We start from the raw sequence: 14129 nt of genomic DNA on the forward strand, positions 1-14129 counted from the left end.
AACATCAACAAAGTATCCTTCCTGACCTTGAGTGCCCTGATGAAAAGTCCTCGGAAAGTCCTAATGGTTCCAAAGAGTTCCTCAAGCGACAGCTGATTGGCATCTTCACATAAGTAGACGGCCAGCTCGCTCCTCTGCTTCTCAATGGCAGCAAACCTCTCTGTTAAAGCTTGACACGCCTCCAGACTGTCCTGCAGCAGTGAATGGAGGAAAAAATTGAGGAATATGGGATTTGGATCTAGCTTTCAAAAACAGTATCGAGTGATCACATGACCATTGTAGGCAAAGCACACTATCATCTCACCTCAAGAACTTTTGCATATTGCGCCTTCATCTCTTCGACAGAGTTGGAGACCTTCTTGGCCGTGTCATTGAGTCGTTTTAGTAGCCCATTGGCTTCTGACTGAACAGAGTCCAGATTAACTCTGAGGACAAAGTGTAAAACCTTTTGTTATATATCTGTTACAGACCCACTTACGACCAATTTAAAAGGAGCTGAAGTAGATTTGAAATGCTTTTATATACCCTGCTGCTTTTTCACAGATCTCTATATCATCTGGCAGCGCCAAGAGCTCCGGGTGGTTCGCTTCTGCCTCCTTTGCAAAACAGGCCACAAACAGTGTGTTATTAAACAAGTTTATCACTGGGGGGTGGGATAGTGGGGGGTTATGGCAGATGTAAGCCTGTTTGTGTACCTCCAGGATGTGATGAAGCAGCGTAATGCGGCTCTTGTTGGCCTTGGTCTCTGTAAGCTTGAGCAGAGAGCTGATCTTGAACCCCTCGGCATTCCCTGTGTGACTTCCCTGGAAGTAGACCGGTGATTAAAAATGCAAGCTCTGTCTAAATGTCAGCTTAAGTAAAATATACATGAGACCGAAGAGGTTCTTACATAGTTGAGAAAATTTCCAACGTCAAGGATGAGCTTGCAGAAACTGGGCATGAGTGTGCTCGTTTTCAGAGCTGAGAAATTTGTTACATGTGTTAATTTGGGGGGGGGGGGAGCAACTGCATGCATGTGAATACAGCTGAAGGTTTTACTTACACTGGCAGGCCTCCTCCACCAGCTTAACTTTAGGTTTCAGCATGTCCAACACTGATGAAGTTTCCTCACACAACAACATGCACTCAATCCTCAACTGATAACTGAGGAGACAGAGCCAGAAAGCAAAGTAAATAAGGAGCCAAGTGTGACAGTATACGCTGGATTGAGAATATCAAGCATACAGCACGCACATAATTAAAAGTCAAACCAGTTACCATGGCACAGTGAGGAGGGAGGTGTAGAAGCGGTCAACATTTGCCAACTTGTCTTTATCTCCTTGGAAGGACTTCAAATTTTCAATCTGAAAAAACAAGACAAAAAACAAGACAGTGACTCAGACATTTGCCATTTTAAAATGGGCCCTTAATGGCATACTTGTGTGGCATAATTGTGCAAAAACGTGTCTAGGTAAGGATGGAGAATTGTTAATTGTTGTTGAGTACAAACCTCATGCTTCTCTGGTAGGAGCTTTAGAAGCTGTTTTAGCACTTCAACATCAAACCTAGCACGATCCCCATTCTGAATCATGGCTACAAAGTCCTCATTCGTGCTAGACAGAGACAATAAAAATACTGAGCTGGAAAATAGACAACAATATATAAAAATAGCTTTTAAAAAAGTGTGATATCTTACCATTTGAACTGCTTTAGGAAGATGTTCAAATTTAGGTTTTTCTTTGGATCAATGAATGTAATCTATAGAAAGAAAAAAAAAGACAAGCTAGAGAGGCATATTGATTATACAGCTTTGATAATCAGGCCTGTTTGTTCTGAGGGCTACAGCTCTGAGGAGCTGTATTGAGTGTTGACCAAGCGCACCTCTTTAGGCTCCTTCTTGACAGGAGCAGCTGCCCCCTTGTCTTTGTGCTCGGTCACTGGGAGACAGAACAGCTGCTCAATACTGCTGTAGTCCGGCTCCCGAGGAGGAGGCTCTCTCTGAACCAAGGCCCACATGGAGTGACCATCTGTGAGTGTGCAGGAAGAGAGGAACCTGTCATGAGCTCACGTGGCTCCTTTTTGAATTAACGTATCACTGTGGCTGAAACTCGTTTAAAAAAAAAAGGTGATGTTGCTCCCTCTCAAATCTCAGGGGAATCCTCTGTAACACCCATGTTAAATCACCCACATTTAAAATAATGGACTGTTTAGCCTTCAGATGTTGTTGTTACAATGAATGTTCCATCCCTGTCAAGTTCTCTACACAGGTGCCTTCTGCCTATGTCTGTAGCTCAATTTAAACAGCATGACGGATGGAAGCAAAGCCTTATTAAATTTTACTTTTTAGTCTTAGCATACGTATATCAAACTTGACACTCTTGAAATTATATTCAGCCAGGGTTTGCTGCCTTCATAAAAAAGGTACATGACTTTTGACTGAATGAATAAAATGAATGAGTGAATGACTGGATGTTTTATCCACTCACCAGTAACAGTGCGGAGTTTCTGCCAGTTGAGCTTTTTCATCCTCAGGGTCGGGCATCTGTTTGCCTTTGTGGGTGCAGCAAACCCTAGGGCCTGGCTACTCTGAGCCACTACCATGCCTGGGGGAGGAGGAGGAGCAGGCACCATGCCAGGTAAAGGAGGTGGTGGTGGGGGTCCACCAAACCCTCCAGGTAGTGGTGGAGGAGGTGGTGGGGCAGACATGCCTGGGCCACAGGGCAGTGGTGGTGGTGGTGGTGGTGGCTGCATTCCAGGCAAGGGAGGAGGTGGTGGGGGCCCACCAAACCCTCCAGGTAGCGGTGGAGGAGGAGGTGGTGGGGGACACTGGTTAGAAGGCTGGCCCAGGGGCCCAGTCATACTAGGTGGTAGAGGAGGAGGTGGGGGTGGAGGGGGAGGAGCGACACACAGCGGCTTCTGAGAGGACTTTATGCTTTTGTCTGACATTTCTTTGCCCTGATGATCCAGATCAGTCTGCACGGCTTTATGCATTTTCATGAGCTGCCCGTCCACTTCATGATGACCCTCACAGCTCTTGCCTTTGGAGAACATCAGCCGCTGCATGATCTTATCACAGGACTCTATCTGAGCTGGAGCACAAATCCAAACACACACACACCGTCTTACACGTGTGTTCCTCTATCCCCGTGGGGTCATCTCATTGATACAATGCTTAGCCATCACAACTTCATGCTTAACCCTTACCTTAACACTAACCTAATAGTAACCTGAATCCTAAAACCTTGAAGTCTTCACCCTCAAAAGGCAGTTTCTACCCGTGGGGACCTACATTTTTATCCCCACGGTGACACGAGTCCCCATCGGTTAGTGTGCATTCAGGTAAAAACATGAAACAAACAAACAAACACACACACACACTCTCTCTAAAACAAAATCTTTTAGCTATCCTGTCAATAGCTGCCTCTATGATCTATTTCCCTGGATAATCACTCCCTTTCACACATGAATCACAGAGCAGGCCATTAGCTAGTCATTAGCCTCTTCAAAGTGTTGACCTAAAGTGAATGTGTTGCTGCTTCAGTGCTGACTCACAGTCCTGGGCCAGCAGTATGGCTCTATTAGTGATGGCCTCCAGAGCCAGCCAGATATCAGAGCGGCCCGGCCCCAGCACCAACAAAGTCTGCAGGATGGACAGCAGCTGGAGAGAGGCTGGAGAGCTACTCACCTGTACACACCAACACACGCACAAAGTAAGAGGGCTTATCATGTTGACTATATCAGTCACAAAAACTTCATGAATTGAACTGTTTTAAATCAGAAAGATGATCGTGATCAGTCTCCAATGTGCTGAACTATCTCAGTTCTTAGTGGTGGATGATAAAGCCAGTCAGACCTTGTTAAAGAGTGTAGTGAAAACCTCCAGGTGATTACTCATGTCAATGCCCCCATAGACCCGCAGCAGCTCCTCCTCATCTTCAGCCATTGCCTCTTCAAAAGCTTCACATTGAATAATCAAGTCTTCATCCTCCTGCTCCCTGCACACCACCCACATACAAATACGCTGATGGGGACACTTCATCGCATTTAAATGTCATTTTCAATTTTTTTAAAGCAAAGGCAAGGGCCACAAATTACTGTCATTAATGGACACAAATTGCTAAGATCTTTTCCTAAAAACACCATTTTACTTGCAATGATTATGGATTTTATTAAATAGAACATAACTGGTTGCATTAAATCTGCTTCAGAGATTAAGAAGCTGACAAAAATCAAATGTAAATCCCAGGTGGTAGGCTCACCTCAACTTTGGCAGAATATCAAGTAACTGAAGCCCTGCAAGACAACAATAAAACACAGTTCTGTCTATCACAACACTCAGTTATCAGTTTTTAAGAAGGGTTCATCTAAAAGAGGTCTATCACATCTCTCCACAGAAGCATATGTTAGTTTGGGGGTAATGGCAAGAAGTCACAGGTGAGCAATCACAAAAGAGGAGTGGCCAAACAAATAGCTGATTGGTCGAAAGGTGGTGGGTGGCATTTTAATGAATTTGGGAGGGTTTACATCGATGCAACTCTGACATATTTGTTAAACTTTCACAACCGTGGTGATCTTCAGGCAGCTTGATAGCTCAGCACTTAACACTGATGCCTCATAGGGTAAAAAGGTCCTGGTTTCATGTCTGAACTATCAGTATGAGGTTAATCCTGCTTTTGTCCAGTAGTATAGATAAAAATATAAATAGTGAGTTTCATTGAGATAGATTAATTTCTTCAAACTTAAACTTTTGATAGTCACTAGTGATGGTGCAAAATGCATGAATACACAATTCTTTATCCACTTGAGGTTTGCTTAGTTCTCAGGCATTTTGTCAAAGTGAGAATGAGGCCATTAGACCTATTCTTAGACAGACCCAGTGACAGAGATATTTGTAATAGAGCTCCTGCAGATGGCCTGATTCCCCCTCTGCATTCACTTAGAGGGGGAAACACAGATTACCACAGCGTCACCTTACTCATGTGCCTCTAGACTCCTGATTAATTGTCCAACAGCAGCTGAAAAGAGCACCTACCGATAAACTCCTTTCTCATCTTATCTCTCTTCCTGAGGTCATCTGTCCCGAAGATGAGGGCGTTGATGACACTGAGGAGTGTAACCATGTAAGGGACATTATCTGTGGCCTGCAGCTCATTCATGATCCCACTGAAGCGATACTGCTGCGTCTTCACGCCCTGAAGGGGAAATTCAGATGTCAATAATCACCTTAGTATCATTGAGGAAGACTGTGATTCTACAGCACTATAATGCCTGTTCATGCAACCCACCACTAGAGGGCAGCATTAGGGGATTTATTATTCGGAGATGTGGAATCATGTGAGGTAAATCCTCCAACAACTTAACATTTCAAAAACAACGGTAGAAGCATGACTCTTCTACATGTTCATCTACTTGCCTTGTAGTGATCCAGGGAATCCAGTGCCAGTCGATGGCCATCTGCAGAGAACATGCTGAGGGCGGCAAGGAGATCAAAAACCTGCTTCTTCACCATGGTGTTGGAAGTGTCCAAGGCTGTGGAGCAATGTGATCACACACATCAATAAAGGTAGAGTTCTCACATTTCCCATCAATTTCTTCCATGTTTCTCTTAAAGCAAACCCCCTATCTCTGCTATCTCTTCCTTTTTGCCTCTCTTGTCTACACCTGAGCAGGATGCTTTGTTTCACCAACTGAACTCAACTTGAACTTTGCCCTCTGAAGATGTGGCACGTAAACACGTGTATGTGCGTTTGAAATCCAATGTACACAAGACACTGATTCTTCTTTGTACATACAGCAGTACATGCCCTGGAAATTCAGCTCAGCAGAGTGAGTCAGGGAACCATTTAATCACCTGAGTTTTGACCAACTAAACAATATTACAAATGTTACCTTATATGTAAAAAAACAAGTGGCACCTTAGGTCCTTAACCATGAAATGGCTTTCTTTTTTAATGAACAGTTTAATTTAAATATATTGTATTTTGTCTTTTCATGTGTGAGGCTACTCTGAGACATAATCATATGAACACTACATGGAGAAAGTAGATGTGATGATTTAAAATGAAGGGTATGGTGGAACCTTGGGAGAGCTTCCGAATGTGTCCCTCATTCTCTATAATGAAGTGGATCCCTGCAGAGGAGTTCATGACCGCGCGGACGCAGCTGACGCAGGTAAGCTGCAGGAGGGCGTCTGCAATGCGAGAACACCCCCGCCCTGAGAGCCGGTCCAGGGCCTCCAGGAGGAGATCCAACCCGCTCAGCTCCAGGAACTGGACCATCCATGTCTGGTCGCTGCCCTCCAGGCGACGCTTCAGCCCCGAGTAGTTGACCACAGTGGGAACTTGCAGCAGCCTGATGCACAGCTCTGGGTCAGCACTCTCCAGGTTGGCCTCCGGCGCGGTATCCGAGTCCTGCGAGGAGCCCAAGCGACCCCTGACTGCTGCCCACTTTTTTTTCCCATCTGACTTCCCTGACATGATGGCTGTGGAGGAAAGAAAGGTGACAGAGGACAGGTAGAGACAGAGCTGCACTTTTAATTGCTGCAAAATATATCTCCTCATGCCACGAACTGAGGACAACTCAGTTAAATAATTGTACTAATTTTCAAATTATTATTATTTTGATTGGTTGATTTTGTTTTTAAATTTCACATTTGATACCAATTTTTATATTTATTAAATTTTTTAATTTAATTAATTAATTACATTTTTTGTCTGTAAATATAAACACACACATGTTTACGGTTTTATCTATTTATTTTATTTTTAATATATTATTATATAACATGTTACTGTTTCATTTATTTTATTTTATTTAAATTTTTTAATATATTTTAATTTTCTAACACATGCTTCTGGTTTTTATTTACTTTTATTTTTACAGGAATTTTTATATTTTTTATTATTATTATTAAAATTTTTATTAACACACACAAACACAACTTTTACTTTTTTATTTACTTATTTAATGAAATGTATGAAATTAATTGTTCTTATGTAATTTATAGCTTTGGCAATATTGTTGTTATACATTCATGCCAATAAAGCTGATTTGAATTGAATTGAATTGAAAGGAAACATGTTCACGGTTGCTCTCAATGTTAATGTGTGCGGATAACAAGAGACAGTTTTCAGCTATTAGTTTAAAAAAAATAAAAAATAATAATAATTCTGATTGTTTTGGACAGCAGATGGTGTCTGTTTGCACCAATATCCGGAATTCAGTGTCATCATTGCTATCTAGACCAGGGGAAGCAGGCCAAAAGAGGGCCTTATCAGAAAGGAAAACAGAATAGGAAATGATAGCACTGCACTTTTGTGGATGTGTAAAATATATGTCAGCAGTCCAGTCATCACCAGTTCTGCCAAACATTCCTACTTAATCCTGCCTGAAAGAGAAGAGACGTGCAGTCAGCTTGTCAAGCCTCTCTGCAAAGCCAGGCTCTACATTGCCTGGACAGAGCGCAAATTACATTATGAATAACTGTATTTTTAAAGCTCATTAATGAGATATTAAACATTGGAAAACATGAACAAGGCACACTTGTGAAAAGCTAACACATAGAAACAACTGTGCAGGAAGAACCTTTCACAAACATAGAACATATCGGACCCTGACATTGATGCCACAAGTGCCCTTTTCTGGCGTAACCCCAGAGCACAATCCTGTCTTTTACCAACCTGTCTCACCCCTGAGCTTCTAAACTATCCACTGCAATGCATGTCACTAGTATAAAGACGTTCCCACACTCTAATAAAATCAACAGGATAAGGGTTCGGACCAAAAAAGGGTAAAACGTTTTTCAAAAGCCTAAAAATATTTTCTCTCTGTGCTGAATGCGGTGATATTAGGTGGCCCAGCACAAATGAACAACCCAAGTGGTTCTTCTGTCTTCTGTTGTTGATCTCACACTTGGCAAAGATAACATATACAGATGAGACACTGAGTGATGAGCACGAACACACACAATGCTCTGCAAACAGGTCACTCTGCAAAGAACACCGAAATGGCCCTACTCAGGAATCTTGCTTTTTTGATGCTTCATTTTGTTTCTACATGTCAGGAGCTCAGAATACTGAACACAGTTACAAACAAAAAGCTTGCAGGCGGCTTGGATATCTCTCTTTTCAAAAAGTCATTTGCAGGGAACAGAAGCAATGACTTGTGAAAAATCCGACAAATTGTGTTTCTATTCACTCGGTGGAGTCAAGGTACAATTAGGCTTTTCTTTTCTCACATATTCTGGTAAGCATTTGTCAGCTCTGACTGCAGCATTTTAATCGTGCTGCCAGTGTGAGAGTGTTACCGTGGCAGCAAGCAGGCAGACAATGGTGTTCAACAATAGGCCGTCTCAATACTCTTCAAAGGGCTGTGTTCATCAGCCACACAAATGGATGGAATGCTCCCTGCCCCCTTTTAAGGTTAATAAGGGTTACGCCGAGCGAACCTTTAGGCCTATACACCCTCTGATTGAGGATTACACTGTTCTTTCATGTTCAGTGTGAGTAAAGAATGAAAGTTGTTTGCTTGTAATGTGGAGAATTTTCACAGCCATGAAAACTTGTGAAGCTACCAGCGTTCATTGAAATGCACTGAGAGTTTTGTTAAATGGATTCGCTTCCTGCAAAGTTATGACTAAAAGACACTTCAAAGTGTGTGTGTGTGTGTGTGTGTGTGTGTCATGTGGACAGTAAGCTGGACTCAGCACGACTCAGGAACTTTTCAGAGGGAAGGAAAGGACTTTCCCGGGACAGGAAACTTGGCTCAAGATAAACATGCTCGTGTGACAGCTCATGTTCCTCTTTTGAAATTTCAGTTTCATTCCAAAGGATGTTGATTTGATCCCAAATAGTCAGATATTCTGGTCATGTACGAACATCTGGGTTACATGTGTCGAGCAACGCCAAAGACTGACTGCGATGGAAAAACCATTTGCATTTACTTTTGTGCACCCGTCAAATATAAGCAACTTTCAGTTGCCGACCTTGTCTGCCAGAGCTCCCACATGTACCACTAATAGCAGGCTGATTCACTGCACACAGGACAAGCCCACGCTTCTGTCCTCTGGTGAAGCCGCCCACACAGCAGCCCACTGCTACTGTACAGCATCAACACTTATGAAAACGCTGAAACATCTCCACTGATTTATTTCCTCTCAGACATATGCAGAGCTTATGCATGATACTTTTTTTTCTACAAATGTTCTTTACCAGCATTACTAAATGAGTCAATAAACTATCAGATTTAGGGGCAATTAATTAAATATCATGGACCAGTTTAACAATTTTTCTCTCTTTTCTCATTCTGCTTTATTTCCCTTAAGTATGGGGATATGTATAATTAAATTATTGAGGAGTGAAATGATGAGTAGATTTCATGATAGCTACACATAACACATGTGTTACTTGGAGATTGTGTAATTATAAGATGGCTGTATCCAAAATCTTTTACAGTATTTGCAGAATGATTATTAACAGACAACATCTGGTACACATTTAACTCATATAAACTCCTCTCCTCCACTCTCAGCTATTTAAGGGAGTGGCTGACATGTCTGCAAAGTCCACAAGCACCTTTTACGGTTGGAATGTATCTTTTAGTTGTAGTTTAGTTTCCTTTATCCCAGACTGTCTGTCTGAGGATTTCTGTCAGAGCAATTGTCAGATTGATTTAACATGTGCACATGGCAACACACGAGTGACAGCACATATGGTTCATATACAGTCCTTAAAACTGGAATATTCACTTTAAGTGGATTTTTGCCAACAGTTTTTTTCCCCATCACAGCCTGCTTCCTTTTCATTCTGTCCAAGGTAGGAAGGTTTAGATGGAACAGCTCGATCACCACCTCCAGGAGGTCTCGACAAGCTTACACACAATTGCCAGTTTGCCAATCTACATTATCCATTGGCCCATTTTGATAAAAAATGGACCTGAAATAGCAACAATAACGGTGCAACAACATTACTTTGCGTTCCGATTTCCTCCACATAGGCTACCGGGAAACATAACGGGACTAGTCACCTTACCGTGGCGAGTAAAAAGACACCAGGAAAACAAATCGAAAACGCTAATTACTTTCGCTACCGCACATGTTCCATCCTACTGTATTGTTACATCGTTATAAATAACCAATATGCCCACAGAGATGCCTTACCTGGTTTTATTCCATAAAAATGCACTTGAAGAATCGTCCTCTAGTGTGTTTCAGATGAGGGGAGGGTGGGGGGGGGGGGCGCTTTGCAGTCATCCAGACAACATTTTACTATGCCAAAAAAATTAAACATGGACCCCTGAAAATTTCGGCACTGAGTGATCTGGCAGGCCAGGTGGTGTGCGGATGGCACCGCTTTCAAAACGCTGCGGCCCCTGAGCTTTCACTCACTTGTGAGAGACTGACAGTGTGACAACAGCAACATTACTGAAGTTAGACATCCGCTCAGAACTGTCAGAATAAAACGTGTCCCACTCCTCCCGGTGAAACACTGGAAAAGCTTGTGCAGCGAGCTCATTTTGGCAAGTTTCGGACCAACACCCTTTATCAGTACACCCACCCCTCATTCTTGTTTGACATAGGCTACACACAAAATAACTAAATGGATTAGGCCTACCTACAGAAAATGCTCCAGCAAAGGGAATTGGACAGTAGCCTACATAAAATATGATTTTAGGTTTGGTCACAACATAACTATAACAATTAAACAGAAATTAAATTGCTAGGCCAACTACTAGCGACATAGCCTATCAAGAGAATTACAAGTGGGCCAGTATTTACCGGTAGGCAGTAGGCTACCGGCACTTCTACATTTTAGTCTTTGGTGTACCGGGAGTTTGTCTTGCGGACAGGTGTCATGCCAATGTAGTTTTCTGCCCTGTCCATACCAGGTTCTGACGCCCACCTGTCCCCTTTCTCCCCTGCCTGCTAATCTCTGTAGATGGAGACAGTGCAGGGAGAAGCCTGCTGGCATTAAGCTGTTGTCTAATAAAGGCCCTTTTCCACGAGTTGAGCTGGTACTGGTAATGGAAAAGCGCCAAAAGTCACTTTTCGTGAACCGACCAATCACAGCATGAATGGGGCGGGACATTCAAAATAGGTTGACGCGCTACAGCCAACTTTTGAAATATTGAACTCCTTGTATTTGCATGAACAGTAATTGTTATTGACAAGTTAGTAGGCTTACTTAGAATTAAGAAATGAGAGATTGACCACATGTAGAGCATTTTTTCTTGCACAATAATTTAATGAATGAAAACAACCGGCAGAAATGAAATGAATAGGCCTACTGAATGAATAATGAATACACTAACATTAACCCTAATCAAACCTTAACCGCAGTGGTATAATATCAGAATTTTCTTTTTATTTGTGAAACAGTTGGAACTGTTAAAACACAATTAATAAACTGTTACAAATAGGCCACTCCATAAGCTGTAAATAGTAAATCAAGAATATCAAAGCAAGTCTAACCTGTGTGATCATTACAATTAAAATATTTATTCTACGTACTGGAGGAATAGCCTAACTTAAATCATGGTCGATTTATCCAAATCGTTTTCACTGTGTGTTAAAACGTTTCCATGGTCTGCGTTTTATTGTGAAGGCAGAATTGCCTGATTTCCGGTGTTAATGTGCCCGGTGTTGTCTAGCTTGAAGCTGTTTGTGATGCTGAATGCAGCCAGTGGTTGGGCCCTCCTCCCACACTCCCCATCCCATCAGCTGGATCTGACCTCAGGCTACAGTCCCTGCTGGAGGAAATTAACTTTCCCTGATTCAAATCAGTCAACGAGTCTTGACAGCACACTCTTCATGTCACACAGTAACAGAATCCATTATACTATGTCTTGAGTTAATTTGGTTTTATCTGTTGATAAGGAAAGACACAATGTCCAGCCTTCAGGGTGTATATCTGACTGATCTGAAGAGCCTTATTAGCCATTAGAACATGGTCTAGATTAACATTTACGTCTATGTAAAATCTAGACCAGGGGCTTTCAAAGTCTGAGACTGTGGATGCAATGTGATCATGTAGATACTTAACAGTTGAACAAAGGGAGCCTAATATTGCTGTTTGGCATTACTTCAGACCAAATGCATAACAAAAGGTGTTTTGTTTATTTTTTAGCATGGAATACAGTACAATTCCCCAAAACTACTCTTTTACTCTCTCTTTAACAGAATCACACACATTTAGGCTGTTCTATGTGATCTCCTTTTGATAACTAATGTAATAACTAATGTAACCATTTTTTACTTCCTTTCTCTGAGCCTTCCCGAAGCCCCCTGGGGAGACCCGCCTCCAACTTTGAAAACCTCTGATCTAGACCACTCCTCTTCCTTTCTCCCACTTTTACTAAATCCAAAATTGTCATTCAAATGATTTTGATCAGAATTCAGGATCCAGACATAATCTGGAGACACCCCCACACAGGCTCTTTCCTCTGTGACGTGTTTACATAGCTTTATAAAATCTTCCACAAAGCACATTTTATCCACTACTTTACTGATAAAAGTAGGAATAAGGGGGTGTGCCAACTAAGCATGTAGATAATAATTCAGTCACTTCCTAATTAACTAGATTCAAAATGTCCCTTAATGAAGAAAATGTTACTGTGACTAAAAAAACTAAAAGAACACAGAGTTCATGAAATCCTTAACTGCATTGAATGTGTTTGCATGTATCCTTAAAGACAGTGAGGATAAATGAGTTGTAATGAAGGAACAGGATGGTTATTATGGCTTTTAATTATTTAGCATTTTTGAAATTCTCTTATCACTGTTTGATAATATGCAAATCTGCAAAATACAAAGAAATCTTCAGTGGCCTTTTTCATTTAATATCTGAATCAGACAACCTTCACTGTCAGAGTAACAATAGTGACTTTTGTCTGGATGTGGATATTTTGTTGAGATTTTGTATCACTGTGTTGTTGCAGTGGAGCTGTCATCACTCCCCCTGGGACTTGAGGCTAATTAGCTTGCTAGTGTTTCACTGCCTCACAGAAAGGGAGTTATAAGTGTATTGTTGTGCTGCTTCTGTCATGGTGAAAATAGTGGTTACACATAAGACTGATTTGTTTTAACTGAGCAATAGAAACAAAAGCTATTGAGCAAATACAAACGTATCATGAATAGTCAACAACTGCCTTGCTGAGCTAGTTGAACAGGATCATGAAACGCATCAGTTGGAAACAAACTCCCAATACTTCAAAGTCAATATCGTCACCCTTCCATTCATTGTTCTGTATACATCAAGTGATTTTAAACCATGATTTCAGGCAAAACGGCATGACTTTTAATCTACTAGTCCTGCTGCAAAACCTTATGGTCTTAAGGGTGTGTCTAGTTCTATTGTGTTTGTCATAGGTGTCCTGGGCTGAACTTTTTAAGCCCCATGATGGGCTGAACTATCTAAGTTCACAGAACTTTATTCAGGATGAACATCCTGAGAGAACCAATCTTATTAAACATCCTGAGTTGACAGAGCGATCATAAAATTCCAAGCTACATGTAGCTTTTTCATAACTTTTCATTTACATACTAGAAAAGGAAAGCTGCTCTAAGACATGTGAGGACATGTTCCTTATTCTGGATCACTATGGACCCCTACAGGAAATGCTGCAACAATGGATTATCTTCAGCTGGGTTATCAGTAAACCACAGACTGACATATGTCCGGAAAACTAAAACACCAGTTCATCTCTTTAGGAAATGTCATTAGAGTTATTAGATAAAAATATTTTTCTACACAAATACTATACATTTTGTCAAAAGGACATATGTGAACTGCAAGATGTTGCTTTTGCGCTCCATTTGCCAGCTGTTTGTTCATCTCTGCTGTGTAGTTATAAGAGTGATGGGGAAAGATGCTCTGATCAAAACAGCTGTTTCTTTAGTAATTTGTTTACAATCCTTTTTTCATATTAAAGCAACAATATTATGAGTAGTCACCTAAAGTATTCCTCATTTTATTCATGACCCCTTGTCTGTTGAGGACACCACACTGGTCTACAACCTGAAAGTAGCACAGAAAAGTCACAATCATAACTTTTAAAAATATAGCTACTAAAAAACAAAATAGTAGTTTTCTGTGTACGTTTTATAATTGATTAAAAGTTTCATCAGATTTAAGTAGGCCTAAGTAAGATTAAAG

General features: G+C 41.4%; 2 protein-coding genes across 2 annotated transcripts; both read right to left on the minus strand.

Moving 5' to 3' along the window:
- Positions 1–9: 9 nt before the first annotated feature.
- LOC119904771 (inverted formin-2-like) lies at positions 10–4940 on the minus strand (the record flags this gene model as incomplete). Its single annotated transcript, XM_038721455.1, has 14 exons — positions 4239–4940; positions 3833–3974; positions 3532–3664; positions 2466–3068; positions 1861–2006; positions 1676–1737; positions 1490–1592; positions 1258–1343; positions 1043–1143; positions 890–960; positions 696–803; positions 526–596; positions 305–425; positions 10–191 (listed from the first exon to the last, which is right to left on the minus strand). Coding segments are annotated over exons 2-14 (1877 nt in total), but the record flags the coding sequence as incomplete, so codon positions are not given.
- Positions 4235–10385, minus strand: LOC119904770 (inverted formin-2-like). The gene is made up of 5 exons (XM_038721454.1): positions 10136–10385; positions 6059–6460; positions 5393–5508; positions 5012–5171; positions 4235–4272 (listed from the first exon to the last, which is right to left on the minus strand). Exons 2-5 carry the CDS (start codon positions 6453–6455, stop codon positions 4235–4237), a joined length of 711 nt encoding a protein of 236 aa, XP_038577382.1. The 5' UTR covers positions 6456–6460; positions 10136–10385.
- Between the last annotated feature and the right edge of the window lie 3744 nt (positions 10386–14129).

This window comes from Micropterus salmoides, unplaced genomic scaffold (genome assembly GCF_014851395.1).
Source record: "Micropterus salmoides isolate LMB-PRFRI ecotype aquatic unplaced genomic scaffold, ASM1485139v1 Ms_hic_scaffold_1511, whole genome shotgun sequence".
Lineage (NCBI taxonomy): Eukaryota > Metazoa > Chordata > Actinopteri > Centrarchiformes > Centrarchidae > Micropterus > Micropterus salmoides.

What these genes read in the sequence shown, in the direction of transcription:
- LOC119904770 (XM_038721454.1), bottom strand. Translation starts at nt 6,455, where the DNA reads ATGTCAGGGAAGTCAGATGGGAAAAAAAAGTGGGCAGCAGTCAGGGGT. An exon ending in CATTCGGAAGCTCTCCCAAG is followed by an intron (nt 5,509 to 6,058) that starts GTTCCACCATAC and finishes ATTGCTCCACAG; the next exon opens with CCTTGGACACTTCCAACACC. An exon ending in GATGAGAAAGGAGTTTATCG is followed by an intron (nt 4,273 to 5,011) that starts GTAGGTGCTCTT and finishes GTTGTCTTGCAG; the next exon opens with GGCTTCAGTTACTTGATATT.